The sequence below is a fragment of the Bubalus bubalis genome, chromosome X (genome assembly GCF_019923935.1).
Source record: "Bubalus bubalis isolate 160015118507 breed Murrah chromosome X, NDDB_SH_1, whole genome shotgun sequence".
Lineage (NCBI taxonomy): Eukaryota > Metazoa > Chordata > Mammalia > Artiodactyla > Bovidae > Bubalus > Bubalus bubalis.
The window spans coordinates 68350637-68370841 of record NC_059181.1 but is presented as its reverse complement, the minus strand read 5'-3'; the positions used below and the strand labels follow the sequence as shown (position 1 = coordinate 68370841).

The following is a 20205-nucleotide window of genomic DNA, read 5'->3' as shown; positions in this document are numbered from 1 at the left end:
TCAGACAGTCATTTTTCCTTTTTGCATTTCTTTTTCTTGAAGATGGTCTTGATCCCTGTCTCCTCTACAATGTTACAAACCTCTGTCCATAGTTCTTCAGGCACTCTGTCTATCAGATCTAATTCCTTGAATCTGTTTGTCACTTCCAATGTAAGGGATTTGATTTAGGTCATACCTGAATGGTCTAGTGGTTTTCCCTACTTTCTTCAATTTAAATCTGAATTTGGCAATAAGGAGTTCATGATTTGAGCCACAGTCTGCTCCCAGTCTTGTTTTTGGTGACTGTACAGAGCTTCTCCATCTTTCTGCAAAGAATATAATCAATCTGATTTTGGTATTGACCATCTGGTGATGCCCATATGCAGAGTCTTCTCTTGTGTTGTTGGAAGACAGTGCTTGCTAAGACCAGTGCGTTTTATTGGCAAAATTCTATTAGCCTTTGCCCTGCTGCATTTTGTACTCAAAGGCCAAATTTGCCTGATACTCCAAGGTATCTCTTGACTTCCTACTTTTGCATTCCAGTCACCTATAATGAAAAGGAGACATCTGTTTTTTGTGTTAGTTCTACAAAGTCTTGTAGCTCAACACAGAACTGTTCAACTTCAGGTTCTTCAGCATTAGTGGTTGGGGCATAGACTTGGATTACTGTGGTATTGAATGGTTTGCCTTAGAAATGAACAGAGTTCATTCTATCGTTTTTGAGATTGCATCCAAGTACTGCCATTTCCCTAGTGGTACAGAGGGTAAAGTATCTGCCTGCAATGCAGGAGACCCGGATTCAATCCCTGGGTCAGGAAGATCCCCTGGAGAAGGAAATGGCAACCCACTCCAGTATTCTTGCCTGCAGAATCCCATGGACGGAGGAGCCTGGCAGGTTACAGTCCATGGGGTCACAAAAAGTCGGACACGACTGAGTGACTTTACTTTCTTTTCTTTCACTGCATTTTGGACTCTTTTGTTGACTAAGAGGGCTACTCCATTTCTTCTAAGGGATTCTTGCTCACAGTAGTAGATGGCCATCTGAGTTATATTAACCAATTTTAGTCCATTTTAGCTCCCTGATTCCTAAAATGTCGATGTTCACTCTTGCCATCTCCTGTTTGACCACTTCCAATTTACCTCAATTCATGGACCTTACATTTCAGGTTCCTAGGCAGTATTGTTCTTTACAGCTCAGAATTTACTTCCATCACTAGTCACAATCACAACAGGGTGTTATTTTTGCTTTGGCTCTGTCTCTTCATTCTTTCTGGAGTTATTTCTCCACTGTTCTCCAGTAGTGTATTGGGCACCTACCAGCCTGGGAAGTTCATCTTTCTGTTTCCTATCCTTTTGCCTTTTCATACTGTTCATGGGGTTCTCAAGGCAACAATACTGAAGTGGTTTGCCATTTCCTTCTCCAGTGGACCACCCTGCTAAAGCTTATGTATGTATGTAGATATGTATGTACATATATATGAATGTACATTCATATTTATCCTTTAGTATTACTTCTGCTAAGTCGCTTCAGTCATGTCCGACTCTGTGTGACCCCATAGACGGCAGCCCACTACGGTTACCCCCGTCCCTGGGATTCTCCAGGCAAGAACACTGGAGTGGGCTGCCATTTCCTTCTCCAATGCATGAAAGTGAAAAGTGAAAGTGAAGTCGCTCAGTTGTGTCTGACTCTTAGTGACCCCATGGACTGCAGCCTACCAGGCTCCTCCGCCCATGGGACTTTCCAGGCAACAGTACTGGAGTGGGTTGCCACTGCCTTCTCCATTAGTATTACTTCTAGTGACAAATGTGTCATTACTTCTAATGACAAAAGTGTTCTACCTTTGTTCAAAAATGTATTTTGCTCTATGTCTTGAGTGAAGTTATACTTCATTTACACATAAATTCTACAGTGGAAGGGCAGGACTTCTGGAATGACTGTGCAAGGAGTTCAGCAAATCCTTGCCCCAAATGGCAATGATTAAACTGCAGAAGTTTAATCATTGGACAAAAGTTTCAAAAACCAACCACTGAAATATTATGAGAAGTAACCAAAAGGATTATACAACAACTTACAAAGTGTTTATTCAAGAATATCTACTAAAAGAACATCATCAATAGTAGAGGAAGGATTTCTGAAAATTCTCCCCTCCCTAAAAGCAATGAGAAAATCTGCAAAAGTTGTCAGCACCAACTTTTTCAGAAAAGTTAGAAAGTTGGTGGGAATGAAAATTGCTGCAGCCACTATGGAAAACAGGATGGATCTTCCTCAAAAACTAAAAACACAACTACCATATGATCCAGCAATTTCACTTTTGGGTACAAATCTAAAGAAAGCAAAAACACTAGTTCACAAAGATACGAGTATCTCAATGTTCATAGCAGCATTATTTACAATAGCCAAGATATGGAAGCAACCTAAGTTCCATCAATAGATGAATGGATGAAGAAGATGTTGTATGTATGTATATGTGTGTATATATATATACACACACAGGGGAATACTACTCAACCACAAAAAGAATGAATATTTGCCATTTGCAACAGCATGAATGGAGTTGGAGGATATCATGCTTAGCAAAATAAGTCAGAGAAAGATGAATACTGTATCTTATCATGTATATGTGGAATCTAAAAAATAAAACAAATGAATATAATGAACAGGAACAGACTCATAGAGAACAAATTAGTGGTTATCAATGGGGAGAAAGTAGGGAAGAGGGATAATATAGGGGTAGGGATAAAAAGGAACAAACTACTATGTACAAAATAAGCTATAAATATATATTGTACAGCACAGGATATAGAGCCAATATTTTATAACTTTAAACAGAATATAATCTGTAAGAATTCTGAATCACTATGCTGTATACCTGAAATTAATATAATATTGTAACTCAACTACACCTCAATTTTAAAAAACTGATTAAAAAAGAAATTTGGAAATTAAAAGCTTACAGCAATGCAGGAAACATTTATTCAAGACAATCAGATAAATTCCAGTAAAATAGTAAGCTATGTGGTGTTACATTTTGCTGTATTCCCATCCCCTCTCCTCCAGCTTGGTGGTAGCTATGAAGACCAACAGGCCACAATCATGATGAAAAACAGCATCAGGGGAGCCACCAGAGAGAAAAAAAAGGACTGGCATGTCTTCAAAGTCTCATTCCCAGAGAACTGTCATTATTTGACCTGTCTGATGGTTCTCTCAAATATTCCACTTGCAAAGCTGTCTGTCTGTCCCTGACGATCTCAGTGCATACAAAAAGCTTTTTCCCCAGGAGAATTTGTCAAAACAATTAGGGGAAATTATTTAACCTTATGGCTGCCTGAGCCAATGGATAACAGCTGGGGAAAACAGTAGACTAACAAAAGACCCTAAAAGGGAAAAAGCTGGGAAGGAAGATGTCCATAAGAGTTCCAGCACATTCCTAGGAATCTAGAAGACCATGCACATGCATAGGGCTATGCACATGTCCAGGGCTGTGTGTATCTTCAGAAAAGAACTGAAAGAGCCCTAAGTTCTCAACTCAGACTGACCTTTAGGCTCTGTAGAAGCAGGAATTAAAGGTTAAGGCAAAACTGACAACTGCTTGGCTGAGTGTTCAAGGCATGCCTCAACATTTACAAAGAGCTCTTTAGCAAAGACTTGGATACTTTTTTTTATTTTAAAAAAATTTATTTATTTTTTAATTGAAGGTAATTGCTTTACAGAATTTTGTTGATTTCTGTCAAACCTCAACATGAATCAGCCATAGGTATACATATACACCTATACATCTGCTCCCTCTATAGGTATACATATATACCTATATGTCTGCTCCCTCTTGAACCTCCATCCCGTCTCCCTCCCAATCCCACCCCTCTAGATTGATACAGAGCCCCTGTTTGAGTACCCTGAGACATACAGCAAATTCCCATTGGCTATCTATTTTACATACAGTAATGTAAGTTTCCATGTTACTCTCTTCATACATCTCACCCTCTCTCCTCCCCTCTCCCCATGTCCATAAGTCTGTTCTCTATGTCTGTTTCTCCATTGCTGCCCTGCAAATAAATTCTTCAGTACCATCTTTCTAGATTCCACATGTATGCATTAGTATACGCTATTTATCTTTCTGACTTATTTCACTCTGTATAATAGGCTCTAGGTTCATCCACCTCATTAGAACTGACTCAAATACATTCCTTTTTATGGCTGAATAATATTCCATTGTGTGTACGTGCCATAACTTCTTTATCCATTCATCTGTTGATGGACATCTAGGTTGCTTCCAAGTTCTAGTTATTGTAAACAGTGCTGCAACAAACATTGGGGTACAAGTGGTTTTTCAATTTTGGTTTCCTCAGGGTATATGCCTAGAAGTGGCATTGCTGCATCATATGGTGGTTTTATTCCTAAGGACTGGGATACTTATTGGTTCCAGATATTTAAGGAAATCACTGTGGAATTGTTAGCTGACTACTGAGCTAACCAAACAGAGACTTCAGTGGACACACAGAACAAAGAACATTGACTTTATATAATCAGCTCAGAAATCACTAAAAAAACAATAACAATGACAAATAACAACAAACAACCAGCCATAAGGCTAACAGCCAATCTTTCAACAGAAACTCTGCAGGCCAGAAAGGAGTGGCAGGATATACTTAAAGTGATGAAAGGAAAAAACCTACAATCAAGATTACTCTACCCAGCAAGAATCTCATTCAGATTTGAAGGAGAAATCAAAAGCTCTATAGACAAGCAAAAGCTAAGAGAATTCAGCAGCACCAATCCAGCTCTTCAACAAATGCTAAAGGCCCTTCTCTAGATAGGAAACACAGAAAAGGCCTATAAAATCAAATCCAAAACAATAAAATAAATATTAACAGGATCATACTTATCAATAATCACCTTGATGTAAATGGATTAAAAGCTCCAACCAAAAGACAAAGACTGGCCAAATGTATACAAAAACAAGATCCCTATATATACTGTCTAGCAGAGACTCACCTCAAACCTAGGGACACATACAGACTGAAAGGGAGGGGCTGAAAAAAGCTGTTTCGTGCAGACAGAGATCAAAAGAAAGTGGGAGTAGCAATAGTTATATCAGATAAAATAGGCTTTAAAATAAAGACCATCTATAAGAGACAAAGAAGTGAAGTGAACAAGACAAAGTTGCTCAGTCGTGTCTGACTCTTTGCAACTCCATGGACCATACAGTTCATGGAATTCTCTAGGCCAGAATACTGGAGTGGGTAGCGTTTCCCTTCTCCAGGGGATCTTCCCAACCCAGGGATCAAACCCAGGTCTCTCGCATTGCAGGTAGATTCTTTACCAGTTGAGCCACAAGGGTAGCCCAAGAATACTGGAGTGGGTAGCCAATCCCCTCTCCAGTGGATCTTCCTGACCCAAGAATCAACCCAGGGTCTCCTGCATTGCAGGCGGATTCTTTACCAACTTAGCTATCAGGGAAGCCCTAAGGACACTACATAATGATCAAGCGATCAATCCAAGAGGACATAACAATTATTAATACATATGCACCCAACATAGGAATACCTCAACACACAAGGCAAATCCTAACTACTGTTAAAGGGGAAATTGACAGTAACACAATAATCGTGGGAGACTTTAATACCCCACTCACACCAATGGACAGGTCATCCAGACGAAAAATTAATAAGGAAACAAAAGTTTTAAACGATACCTTGGACCAATTGGACCTAATTGATATCAACAGGGCATTTCACCCGCAAACAATGGATTTCACCTTTTCTCAGGAGCACATGAAACACTCTCCATGACAGATCACATCCTGGGCCACAAATCAAGCCTTGGTAAATTTTTTAAAAACTGGTCATTTCAAGCACCTTTTCTGATCACAATGCTGTAAGATTAAAAATCAACTACAGGGAAAATCTATAAAAAACACAAACATATGGAGGCTAAACAACACGCTTCTGAACAACCAACAGATCATGGAAGAAATCAAAAAGGAAATTAAAATATGCCTAGAAACAAATGACAATGAAAACATGACAACCCCAAATCTATGGGATTCAGTACAAGTGGTACTAAGAGGGAAGTTCATAGCAGTACAAACCTACCTCAAGAAACAAGAGAGACATCAAATACACAACCTAACCTAACACCCAAAGCAACTAGAAAAAGATGAACAAAAACCCGCCAAAGTTAGAAGAAGGAAAGAAATCATAAAGATCAGAGCAGAAATAAATGAAAAGGAAATGAAGAAGACTATAGCAAAGATCAATAAAATTAAAAGCTGGTTCTTAGAGAAGATAAACAAAATAGATAAACCATTAGCAAGATTCATCAAGAAAAAAAGGGAGAAGACTCAAATCAGTAAAATTAGAAATGAAAAAGGAGATGTTACAACAGACAACACAGAAATACAAAAGATCATAAGAGACTACTATGAGCAACTATATGCCAATAAAATGGACAACTTCAAAGAAATGGACAAATTCTTAGAAAAGTACAACCTTCCAAAACTGAACCAGGAAGAAATAGTAAATTTGAACAGACCAATCACAAGCACAGAAATTGAAACTATAATGAAAAATCTTCTAACAAACAAAAGCCCAGGACCAGACGGCTTCACAGGTGAACTCTACCAAAAGTTTACAGAAGAGCTAACACCTATCCTACTCAAACTCTTCCAGGAAACTGCAGAGGAAGGCAAACTCCCAAACTCATTCTATGAGGCCACCATCACCTTAATACCAAAACAAGACAAAGATGCCACAAAAAAAGAAAACTACAGGCCAATATCACTGATGAACATAGATGCAAAAATCCTCAACAAAATTCTAGCAAACAGAATCCAATAACATTAAAAAGACCATACATCATAATCAGGTGGGCTTTATTCCAGGAATGCAAGGATTATTCAATATATGAAAATCAATCAATGTGATACACCATATAAACAAATTAAAAGATAAAAACCATATGATTGTTTCAATAGATGCAGAGAAAGTCTTTGACAAAATTCAACAGACATTTATGATAAAAACTCTCCAGAAAGTAGGCACAGAAGGAACATATCTCAACATAATAAAAGCCATATACAACAAACTCATAGCAAATATTATCCTCAGTGGTGAAAAACTGAAAGCATTTCCTCTAAAATCAGGAACAAGACAAGGGTGCCCACTCTTAACATTACTTGCCTTTTGACTTTGTTTATGGTTTTTTCTCCAAACATGAAATTCTTATGTACCCGAATTTATCAATCTTGTCTTTTATGGATTTTGTATGACACTTAATAAGATTCTTCCTACTCTAATATTATTTTTTAAATGTTAAATTAGGTGTTATCATTGGAAAAAGCTAGGTAGTGGCTACAAGGAAATCCTCTGTACTATTTTTGCAACTTCTTTGTGATTTTAAAATTATTTCCACAATGGACTGATTAAACAAATAGAGTAAAACGTTAATTGTAGAATACATGCAGTGTATTTGAGAGTGTTCAACTGCACAATTCTTTTGACTTTTCCAATGTCTGAAATTTTTATAATAAAATATTGAAAAAAAACTTTAAATATGTCTTCTAGTAATTTCATGGTTCCATTTTTTACATTCAAATTTTTGTCTGAGCTGGAACTTTGGTACAAGGTTAAATTTTTTGTTTTAATTATTTAAATTATACAAATTTAAAAAACAACAAAACAAAACAAAAAAAAAACAAATAAAATATTTTCTGGGTTGGCAATAATGTCATTTTAAACCAATACCTATACCAATAACTTATACCTAGCTTTATGACTTTATTTATAAAATTTAAGTCTTTAATGCATCTAGAATTTATTATTTTACATACTACTAGGTAGGAATCATACTATATTTTTAAAGTAATTTTCATTTATTCATTCAAACCCAGTTCCTGTTTATTTGTTCTTAACAGAAGTGATGATTATCTTTTACATTCTGCACTTGAAGGTCACCATTGTCAATATCTTTCCAGTTTCCTTCATTTTCATTTTATGTTTTACTTTCCCAACATTTTAATTATTTTTGGATCTCTTTTCTGAATTCTCGCCAAGTTTTTCCTGGATATTCTATTAACCACATAAACCTTCTTACTTACAACAAGTTCCAAAACACCATCTCCTTCATCAGCATTTTCTATCACAATGGCTCCAAATCCAAGCTCTCGGATTAACTCGGCTATCACTGGGGGTTGTATGAGAGCAGGGTTATACCTCACTTCTGCCTTGCCAGCCATCAGAGCCACAAGTACGGAATATATTCCTAGGAATATTGATAAGAAAAACAAGTCAGTTAACATTTCTCATAAAAAGAGTAATCGTTTAAAAAATATTTATTTATTTGACTGTGCCAAGTCTTATTTGCCGCATGTGGGATCTAATTCCCTCACTGGGAATTGAACCCAGGTCACCTGAATTTACAGCATTGAGTGTTAGCCACTGACCCATCAGGGAAGTTCCCAAGAATAATTTTATAATAGTTTTCTTTTCATTTAACTATGAAAGGGTTAAGTGAATCTAGAAAAATTTATTTCTTCACTTTTATATAATCTTGAACCCAAATAAAACTATGTGAAAACTTGGCCTCATTTTTAAAAACTTTTTATTATGGAAAATTTCAAATACACACACACACACACACACACACACTCAAGACAGAACAACATAATAAACTCAATGTACCCATCTCTCAGCTTCAATAACTATCAATAATACTGGGCTGCTCAAGTTTCATATATATATTCCTACCCACTCATCCCTACCCTCTACCCTGATTATTCTGAAGCAAATTCCAGATATCATATAATATGTAAAATTTTAAATATGTATCTCTAAAAGATAAGACTCTTTTTCTTGGACTTCCCTGGTGGTCCAGTGGTTAAGAATCCACTTGCCAATGCAGAGGACATGGGTTCAATCCCTGATCCACGAGGATCCCATATGCTACAGGGCAACTAAGCCCATGTACCACAACTACTGAGCCTGTGAGCCACACTACTGAAGCCTGTGTGCCTAGAGCTCATGCTTCACAACAAGAGAGGCCACCACAATGAGAAGCCCTCGCACTGCAACTAGAGAGAAGCCCCGCTCACCACAACTAAAGAAAGCCCACATACAGCAAAAATTGAAAACCCAGCACAGACAAAATAAATAAATAACCTTTAAAAAAGACTCTTTTCTTTAAAGAAATAATCATAATACCATTATCAAACCTAAAATAATTCTTCAATATCATCAAACATCCAGGCAATATTCACATTTCCACAACTGTCTTAGAACTGTTTAACACTGTTTGAATTGCAATCCAAATATAAAGTATTTTTAGGAAATGAATATAAAGTATTTTTAGAAACCTGTAAGATAGAGTCCTAGAGAAAAGAACTCATTTACTCAGGAAATCAATGTAATTGTAGCAAACAATCTAAGAATATACCAACATACACATTATAATATTATAAAATAACAGTCATTTCTCTCTCAAATTGTATTGCCTGACACACACTAATCTAAAATGCTCTTATTCCTCCCCCCGTCCAAAAAGTGCCACACAGCTTAACAAAGCAGTTCATTTTATGGCAGTCATGCTGTTCTCTGGTATCAGCATTTTGTTAACAACCAATCCACTTCTCTAGGTCAGCTACTGCTGTCATTTCCAGGAAGAAAATTAATAACATGCAGCAGAAATGGCAGTTCTTTCTGGGAATCTGTGGCACTTGGTGGCTACCTGACAGGGAATAGGAATCAACAGTCCATAGGTCAGCTCTGGGGTTTGATAAAAAGAAAAAAATACCCAAATACTAATTTAATAATAGTTTTTAATATGAAAATAAACTATCTAATATAATCTAAGCTTTCTATATGAAATTGGCTACCAAAGAAAAGTACTCTTTTCTTTGGAGAAAAAGGTAGTTACACACTGGGCTTTGTGAGTACCAAATAATTCAGAGGATTGGATCATAGGAGAGTATCGGTGATAAGAGAAGGGTATAGAGAAAGGAAAAATATCTTTTCACTTCTGTTGAATGTAATCTATAGTCAAAAAGAAACAGAAAATCTGTTTTTTCAAGTTTCAAAAACATTTTATGCTTATATAAATTATGGACAATTTTTAAAATTTTTACTTCAAAATACAATTAGAACTTTTTTCTATTCATTTTTAAAAATATAATGCAGATGAAACTGAGGGAAGACCAGTGCCACTTAATTAAAAAAAAACAGAAGTGAATATCGTTAGATTGTGAATGCAGTGAATGTTGAACCCAGCTAGGCCAAAGGTATTTCTAACTAGGTTAAAAGGTGGTAAAGGAGCAATAGAAAGTAATTGAAACAATCAGTTTTAGGGATTAAAAAAAAAGATCTGTAATTGTTATCTGTAGTAGCCATTGCTTGTCTCATGAGAAAGTCTATATCTGAACTGCTCCTAAAATAGTTGGTTCTAAAGTTAAACAAGCCCCTTGGAAATTTCTTTTTGCTTTCATTTTCTTGCAAACTTCCTCCTGTTCTTCTTAATCACTCAAACAAAGTATAATTTAGCCCAGACTGCACTCTAATTAGATATAATGCAAGATGAAATGAAGGATGTTGAAATGATAGAATGTGGACAAGGTAATATTGAAATTAAGATGGCTCTAGTATATAACAACACATTTTGTTATAATAATGTTCTGATCTTTACATATAAGTTGAGTTTACTAGCCATAGGTCTGTATTATTACTCTATATACTTTATTTCCCCAATAGTGATGATAAGCTTATATTAATCATATTTATTCAGCCCTTGTGACTATCAGTAAGATACCTGGGGCTAGGGCTACTTACCAAACCTATGACTTCAGGCTCATTAAACATAACCACCTATCTCTATGGTTAACAAATCTACTACACTATGCAATAAGTCCATTAATGTGAGTTTAAAATTAAAAGCTAAAACATCTGAGTGTGACTAAATAAAAAACATATTGCAGATTTTCTAAGAATTTGTAACCAAAAATGAAAACTTGTACACAATATTGAGTAACTTTTGAACACTCTTACTGCAAGTAAAGATCAGTAATCAAACTGCTGGAAGAGAACAATTCTAAAACTTGGCTTTGGTCCAGTGCTTGTCCTGGGTATAGAAACACTGAAAATTATGGATACTAGCTGTTAGTTTTAAGCATAACTTTATCAGAAAATTTATGTTTCTTAAAATCCACTGCAGCCAAGGTCCATAAAGAATAGTAATCTTATGTATTTCCTTCTGCTGCTGCTGCTGCTAAGTTGCTTCAATCGTGTCCAACTCTGTGTGACCCCAAAGACGGCAGCCCACCAGGCTCCCCTGTCCCTGGGATTCTCCAGGCAAAAACACTGGAGTGGGGTGCCATTTCCTTCTCCAATGCATGAAAGTGAAAAGTGAAAGTGAAGTCGCTCAGTCGTGTCCGACTCTTAGCGACCCCATGGACTGCAGCCTACCAGGCTCCTCCATCCATGGGATTTTCTAGGCAAGAGCACTGGAGTGGGGTGCCATTGCCTTCTCCTTTCCTTCTGCTATTTGAATACAAATTTCACCGATATTAAAATGCAGCCATGAGATTAATGAGACAGGAACTATATCTAAGGGAACAAAAACACTAACAAAAACTGGCTATCAGCAAGTCAAGGTTGTCCTATAAATCACTGATAAGTCTTTATGAGGCCTTGGCAATAATCATAAACATGGTTACAAAACACATAAGAGGACAAAAAGGACAGAGTTCTCAAATTAGTACATAAAATAGCAAGTTTTAAGAGTGTCTTACCTTCTTCTCGTCTTAAATTCCGTTCAATGTTTGCTACACAGGAAGCACAAGTCATACCAGTGACCTGTATATAACACTTGGATGAAGTCTTTGGCTCCTCCTTGTCATGAATTGGTGTCATCATTTTGGTGTGAAATTCATTAGTTGAGGTCAAAAGTGGCATTTCTGATGAGGGCTGAGCTATTACTACCAATGGCTCATTTGTATCTGGTGGACAGGGAAAGATTCTTTTCATTTGAAGTATTCTCCAGCTGCACCCTTGTCACTTATCACAATCCACACACACCTCCTGGCACTGTCAACGCTGCTGCAGCTGCTGCTGCTAAGTCATTTCAGTCATGTCCGACTCTGTGTGATCCCATAGACAGCAGCCCACCAGGCTCCTCTGTCCCTGGGATTCTCCAGGCAAGAATACTGGAGTGGGTAGCCATTTCCTTCTCCAATGCATGCGTGCATACTAAGTCACTGCAGTCGTGTCCAACTCTGTGCGACTACATGGACAGCAGCCCACCAGGCTCCTCTGTCCACAGGATTCTCCAGGCAAGAATACTGGAGTGGCTTGCCATTTCCTTCTCCAGGCACTGTCAATCCATTCCTTTAAAACTGTCATGGACCTAGAGCCCTGTGCAATGCTATCTTTACACTTTCCAGGATGTGACTTCCAAGTTCAACGCTGCCCATCCCAAATCTTGGGAAAATCGGAACTAGCTGAATAAACAGAACTTTATATCAAGATCTTCAAGCCCATTATCTCTACTTCAAACTCCAGTAGACAGTGGTTTATTAATAGAAAGCTCTTAGTTTTATAATGAATTTCTATCATTATGTTAATGATTTAAATACTGGCAGTAAAGCAATTCGTGTAAGTGGGACAAAAAGCAATCTGCAAAACAGCAATGCAGTACAATGTCATTTAAAAATTGTTAAGAGTGTATACACGAGAACATGCATAAGGAAGCCTAGGAAGGTACATAGCAAACTACTAGTAGAGGCTATTTCTGGGGAATGAGGTTATAGCAGGAATAGAATAACAGAAAGATGAACAAATTTCCTCTATAGACACTGCTGTATGCTTGAATTTTAACAATAATACATAGTGTTTTTTAAATTAAAATGTCTTTGGTGGACAATGGAAGAAGAGGCAAGGAGCAAGTCAGCAATAATCTTAATTTTTCACAAAGTAATCAGAGAATTTTTCTGTAGAATGTTTATGGACTGTGAAACAGTGGAAAGCATCTGTCATCCCAGAAGCTCCCCTGCAGTCTTAGTGGAGACTTAGCTTATCCATTTCAGTATTAATCACCTCCCAAGAAGGGAGAAAGTATTCTTTTTAGCACATCCATATACCTGCAAAAAAGCTAAAGATTTTCATCTCTACTGCAGAGATAAGGAGGAAAAGAAGTGATGTGGAAATTTCCACTAACGTGTTACTTCTTTCCCTTTGGCAAAAAACTGATTCAAATCTATTTGGTTAGTCCATAGAGGAAACCCTTCATAGCAGAGCTGGTTTTTAGGATACAGAAAAAAGGCATCTTTTGAAGAAACTAACAAAAGCCTGACCACTTCCATAACAAAAGCCTGACTTCTCAAATCAGTTATAACAAAGGCTCTTAAATTTTGACATACAATCACCTGGGGGATCTTGTTAAAATGCAGATTCTGATTCAGTACATTGAGGGTGAGGCCTGAAATTCTGTTCCAATAAGCTTCCAAGTGAGGGCAGTACTGCCAGTCTGGGTATAGCAAAGGACACTTTGAATAGCAAAGGATGAGATTCTCCTAATTCCAAAATTAGACAGTCTCTGATCTTATATGTGAATCAATTCAGAAAATGATATTCATTCAGATTACGAGAGTATTATTTAGAACAAAGAGGATAAAATTTACCAAATAGTACCAAAAATTCAAAAAGGAGGCTCATTTGTCCAAAGGAAATAGCTTTGGCTTGGGGGAAAAAACATTATTTTAGTCTAGCCAGGAGCTTATTCATTCTATCATAATTATAATGAAGATTTAAAATTTTGAACTTGGACAATGAAAAGAAAGTTTATATTACTAATTACTTTAAGTCTTATTCCAGAGTAATTTAGTTATTTCAGGTACCTGCTGCTGCTGCTGCTGCTAAGTTGCTTCAGTCGTGTCTGACTCTGTGCAACCCCATAGACGGCAGCCCACCAGGCTCCCCTGTCCCTGGGATTCTCCAGGCAAGAACACTGGAGTGGGTTGCCATTTCCTTCTCCAATGCATCAAAGTGAAAAGTGAAAATGAAGTCGCTCAGTCGTGTCCGACCCTGGAGTGGGGTAAAGGCAAAGTGCCATTGCCTTCTCCATTTCAGGTACCAGAAGTAACTAAAACACCATCTGCAATTTCACACTCTAGAAGTACAGTATTGAATTAAAATAAGTCATAGAGGTAACCCCTTTTAGTTACAATGGCATGATTTCTCAACAAAGATTCAAAAAATTTTGACCTTTACCCCAGTGAATGTGGCAAGAAGAGCAAATGCTTCCATCTTTCACGGAGGCAGTACAGGTGTTAAAAAGCCACAGTGAATTAAATGGCTAGTTTCTTTAAACTGGCTTTTCTATAAACTGTACCAACACTGCTGCTGCTGCTGCTGCTGCTAAGTCTCTTCAGTAGTGTCCGACTCTGTGCGACCCCAGAGACAGCAGCCCACCAGGCTTCCCTGTCCCTGGGATTCTCCAGGCAAGAACACTGGAGTGGGGTGCCATTTCCTTCTCCAATGCATGAAAGTGAAAAGTGAAAGTGAAGGCGCTTAGTCGTGTCCGACTCTTAGCGACCCCATGGACTGCAGCCTACCAGGCTCCTCCATCCATGGGATTTTCCAGGCAAGAGTACTGCAACACTACTTATCCATAAATGAATTCAAAAGAAGACTGACTCTCCTGCATGTGAGGCAACAATCAGAAAAGAATCCAAAAATTTCAAGAAAGGGTTTCAAGTCTGATCCTCAAAACTGGCAGGTTTAGTCTAAAGTAATATGAATAAATATATAATCAGAAAATGGCTTAAAACCAACTATGTTTATGTTTAACTATAAACATCATGTCTGCAACTTACTCTTAAATGATTCAGAAAAAGATAGCTACACGTGTGTGTGTATTGTGTGTTTGAAAATATGTCTTATCTGTCGATAGAGAAAAAGAATGATAAAACAAATGTGGCAACAGTGTTAACAATGGAATCCGAGTAAAATTGGTAAACAGGAATTCTTTGTACTATTCTTGCAGTTTTTCTGTAAGTTTGAAATTAAAGATTAAAAAGTTACAAAAAAGGAAAAGGAATTTAATCGAGTATTTTGTTTGCTTTAATTGGTTAGTGAAGACAACTTCATATATTATATATCTTTTCACGATAACGACGATATTGATGGTCACGATAAAAAGCACCTCCTATATTTCTATTTCCTTTATTAACATTTATGGTCCACCCAGGACTGGTATGACATGAAGGCGAAATGCAATGATCCCTCTTAGTCTACAGGAACAGGTTTCAGAGTGGTAGACTATGAAGCCTGGACCAGCATTGACACTAGCATTCAGAAAATGGGCAGCCACAATTCTGGTGGCATCTTAAACTCTGATTGATCTATAGCAGAAACACACAATGCAGTCAATTGATATTAACTTTTTATCCCAATAATATGGGTTACTGTAGTTACAATTCATAAGTTATTTTATGGTCACAATCACTTTGCCAAGGTTTTCTATCTATTCATCATGGCTTTTAACATGTTTGTTATTGTTGCTGCTTAGTCTCTAAGTCATGTCTGACTCTTTTGTGACCCCATGAACTGTAGCCTACCACGCTCTTCTGTCCATGGGATTTCCCAGGCAAGAATACTGGAGTGGGTTGCCATGCCCACATGCCATGCCTCATCCAAAGGATCTGCCTGACACTGCAATTGAACCCATGTCTCTTGCACTGCAGGTGGATTCTTTACCACTGAGACACTGGGGAAGTCCAATGACACTGTCTAGAAATTAGTTATTCAACTTTTCCATTAATATTCAGAGCAAGAAATTTCATTTAGGGAATTTCCAGTTTAATTAGAGGCTAGGTTCAATTCTAGTTCAAAACAAGTTCACATGGGCAAATTCCATTGGATATACATCTCTGGTTTCAGTTCAAGGTAAGAGCTGCCAGAAAACAGGAAGACTTTGGGCCAGTTGTAGAGTCAGGTTAATTAGAATGCCTAAATTTGAAACCACAGCTTAAATTCTACTATTTATCTCTACTATTTTCATTTTCTTTTTAAAATTTTTGTTTGCAATATAGTTGATTTACAATGTTAGTTTCAAGTGTACAGCATAGTGAATCAGCTATACATATACATATATCCACTCTTTTTTTTTTTAAGATTCTTTTCCCATATAGGCCATTACGGAGCATTGAGTAGAGTTCCCTGGGCTATACAGCAGGTTCTTATTAGTTATCTGTTTTATATATAATAGTGTGTATATGTCAACCGAATCTCCCAATTTATCCCTCCTCCCCTTATCCCCTGGTAACCGTAAATTTGTTTTCTACATTTGAGGCTCTATTTTTTCTTTTAAAATAATATTTGCTTCTCCCATTTTATATATACATAAATACATACAAATATACATATAACCCTGTCACAAAAAACTTAAAATACATAGGAAAGCACAATGAAAACAAATTATCACCTTTATCCTACCACTCACAAATAACTAGGTTAAAATTTTGTTCATATTCTACCAGGAATTTTATTCATATACATAAATAACATATACATAGCATAAACCCTTATACATGTGTTTATAAAATTTTGACCATATGACTTTTTCACTTGCTTTTTTATTTAACAAAATATCTCACTTTCCCATGGCATTAAGTATCTTCAACACCATAATTTTTATGGCTTCAGAGCATTTCCTCATATGGAGGTATCATGCTTTATTTAATGCTTCTAGTTTCTATATAATTATGCAAACATCATTATGCATCTTTATATATGCTTCATATATGCTGCTGACATATGTCATATTTCCAAAAAGTAGAACTGCAGTGCCTATTACTTATTTTTCACTGATAAAAGCCAAAAGAATTAGCAAAGTATAAATAAAAGAACGTTAGAGGAATCAAAGAAAAAAATGATAATTACCTGACAAGGAAGCATCAAATCCCATGTTTTCTATTGCTTCTCTCAAGGTTTCTGGAGAGGTTAGTAAAGGATCATACTCAACAGTCCCTTTGCCATTTGCAAGTGATACTTGTATGGATTTTACACCTGCCTTTTTTGATATGACACCTTCAATAGACTGCACACACGAATTACAAGTCATGCCATCAATGTTTATCACAGTTTCTTGAGTTAGAGGCTGGCTAACTATGTTCAAAGGACTCTTTTGAGGAGATGAGCTGGAGGGAGAGTTTAAGGTACTCTCCATTTCACTTGCACTACTAACTCTATATTGCCCTTGTGATATGGCCTCTATTGCTTTTCTCAGTGTTTCTGGAGTGACTAAACTTGCATTGTACTTTACTATGGCAGATTTATTCTCTAAAGAAACTACTACACTGCTTACATGTTGGAGTGTAGATAAAGCACTTTCAATATTTGACACACATGATTTACAATGCATGCCATCTATGGTGAAAATGACTGTTGAATTACTGGTGTATGATGGACTCTTTTGCTGTGATCCTTCTGAGGATTTGACTGGTGTGTTCTTTAGACGTTCTATGTCAATAGCTCCCAATTTGAGGTACTTGGGCTGTTTTTTGATGAATGCTGTAAAGCCCACAACTTCAATCTGCTTTTTTATTTCCTCTGCTGTGATAAGATGGGGTTGATAAACAACAGTAGCTTCTTGATTGTCCAAGGAAACTAGTTAATAAAAAGAAAAACATTTAATTCAGTTATTCCTGGGCCACTTCAGAAACCATTCTGTAGACCAAATTAATACCACACATAATTGTTTCTCTCTCATTGTTGTCATTATCCTTTCTTAAAATAATTCTGTTCTTTTCAGAAAATTTTACTGATGTGGACTAGAAAAAAGCAAAAGATGTGACCACTGTATCTGCGGTCTCCAAGTTTCTGCATGCCTGAATAGAAACAGAGGTCAAGAGGACCCTAGGCATGTTGCGTTAAGAACCCTGAACTCCATGAATGCCACCTTGGCTGCTGTTTATGCCAGTTCAAGATTCATGTAACTTTTAATTATAATCATTAACTTTACTTGACATTAATCCTGGGAATACACTGTTTCTCAGACTTCAATGAAGCAGCAACATTCTAGTCCCACAGATTCAAAACCCATGTTTAAAGGAAAATGCTAAAGTTCAAAGACCAAAACAGCAAACCAAGCCTTACAAAGCAATCAAATAAACAATATCAGTCATATTACCTTTAATTCGCTGAACACCTTGCAGTTTCCCAATTTTTCCTTCAATGGTGCTAGTACATGAATGGCAGGTCATCCCTTCCACCTTCATCTTCAGCATTACTTCACCTGGTTGAGCCATACTATAATCTTCGCAAGTTCCTGACTTTTTTTCCAGAGTTCCAGTATCTAAACTGAGATCAGGAACCAGCTCTACTATCTGATTGGCAGTCACTATAGAAGGGATTATTGTCACCACTGCAGTTCTCTGCTGAGGGGAAATTTTAATATCTGTCACACCCTTGGTCTTGAGCAATGTGCTTTGGATATGGTCCCATGGCGGAACCAGTGAAGCAGTAACAGTCAGAAACACAGTTTCAGTTAAAACAGGGAGAGGCTTAGGATTGTGGAGAATAGCATCAAAGCCCATGTCATCAATAGCTTCCTGCAGGGTCTTTGGAGTTTGTAGTTTTGGGTCATAAATAACAGTTGCATTTTTTTCTTCCAGTGAAACCTTTTGGAAGGAAATTGCAGAAGTCATTTTAATTAAATTTTATGATATGGAACTTAAAATTATCAATCATTACACCACCATAAAGAATGAAACAAATAATTAAATCAAATAGAGTTTCTTTATTAGTTCTCATCTCCTATTCTCTTTAGAAAGCAGCACAAAATGTCTTATGTACCTACAGGAATGGTAAAGCTCTGTGTAGGTGTACTTAACTCAGGTAATGATCAGGCATTTGAAACGTGCACAGACAAACACACCCTAGAATTTCATAACAGAGAACAAACTACTCTTCATCTCCTTTCACAAAGTATTCCAACACTTAGCATTCTACCAATTCAAAAGATAATTTCAGGAAAGAGGATCAGCTACATAAAACAAATTGGAAATCAAGTTTAAAGTTTTAAAATGTTCAATTAAGATAAACTTGTTGCAAGAAAAGATATAAACATGCTGGTTTATGAAGGCAATATTCATAGGGTTTTGTAGCAAGTATTTCTATAACCTTCTAAGTCACTATAGTCCAGTATTACTTTTGTGAAAAATAAGAATATATCATTTTTCCTGATTTGATTATTAAAATAATGATTGTATTCTTAAAGCTCAGCAACTGAATATAATTTAACTACTACCTGGACATCTTACCCTGCATCTCTTTGGGTAACATATGGGTTATAAAGATTTATGAAGTAGTCATACATACACATACACATACACACACACACACACACACACACAAAACTGGGTTGAGAGTCAGAAGATTTGAGCTCCAGTGTCAATTCTCCACTTATTAGTTAACCACACTCACTAGCTCTACCATCATAAAAATGAAGAAATGTGCTCTACTATCTTCCAGGGTTATTATAAGGATCATATGAGTAAACAGGAAAGTAGTTCTTTGAAGCAGTAAGTCATATAAAAGTAAACACTGAAAAACTAATATTTATCAAACACTTATTATATGTGCCAGGAACTAAGATTCTCATGATACAAAGCTGATCATGACATAGTCACAGGGAGCAATGCTAGAACAGAGGACAGAGAAAATGAACACCCATTCATCCCTGGGAATGTGTGTCAAAAAAGCTTTTTAGGGGAGATAATACCTGAATGTTAAAGGAATAACAGAAATTAGCAAGGACATTTGAAGCAGGGAACTCATGACAAATGTAAACACAAAATTAGAGAAAAATGAAAGGCTGCATAATTAGGTAACTGCTTTATCATGGGGGCTCTTGTACGCCAATAATCATCTGTACTTCTATAGGTAATAGAGAGTCATGGAAAAGTTAAGCAGGGGATTGACATAGTTATATTTGCATTTAGAGAAGAATCATTTTGGAGTGACGTGGGTGATGGAACTGTGCTGTCCTGGCTTGGGGTAGTTAAATTAATCTATGTGTGTCAGTCGCTCAGTCGTGTCCAACTCTTTGTGACCCCATGGATTGTAGCCCGCCAGGCTCCTCTGTCCATGGGATTCTCCAGGCAAGAGTACTGGAGCGGGTTGCCATTTACTTCTCCAAATTAATCTATACATGTGTTAAAATTAACCAAACCTAAGAAAAGC

General features: G+C 36.9%; 1 protein-coding gene across 3 annotated transcripts in view; it reads right to left on the bottom strand.

The window, feature by feature from the left end:
- Positions 1-20205, bottom strand: part of ATP7A (ATPase copper transporting alpha) — a 133646-nt gene that overhangs the window by 34799 nt on the left and 78642 nt on the right. For 2 of the 3 annotated variants that reach the window (XM_025277034.3, XM_006051892.4), the window contains 4 exons: positions 18152-18641; positions 16903-17628; positions 11754-11960; positions 8076-8239 (listed from right to left, as the gene is read on the bottom strand). In XM_025277034.3, coding sequence (XP_025132819.1) covers positions 8076-8239; positions 11754-11960; positions 16903-17628; positions 18152-18641 — 1587 coding nt within the window. The remainder of the gene's footprint in view (positions 1-8075; positions 8240-11753; positions 11961-16902; positions 17629-18151; positions 18642-20205) is intronic. The other variant, XM_044937332.2, reaches the window with a different exon arrangement.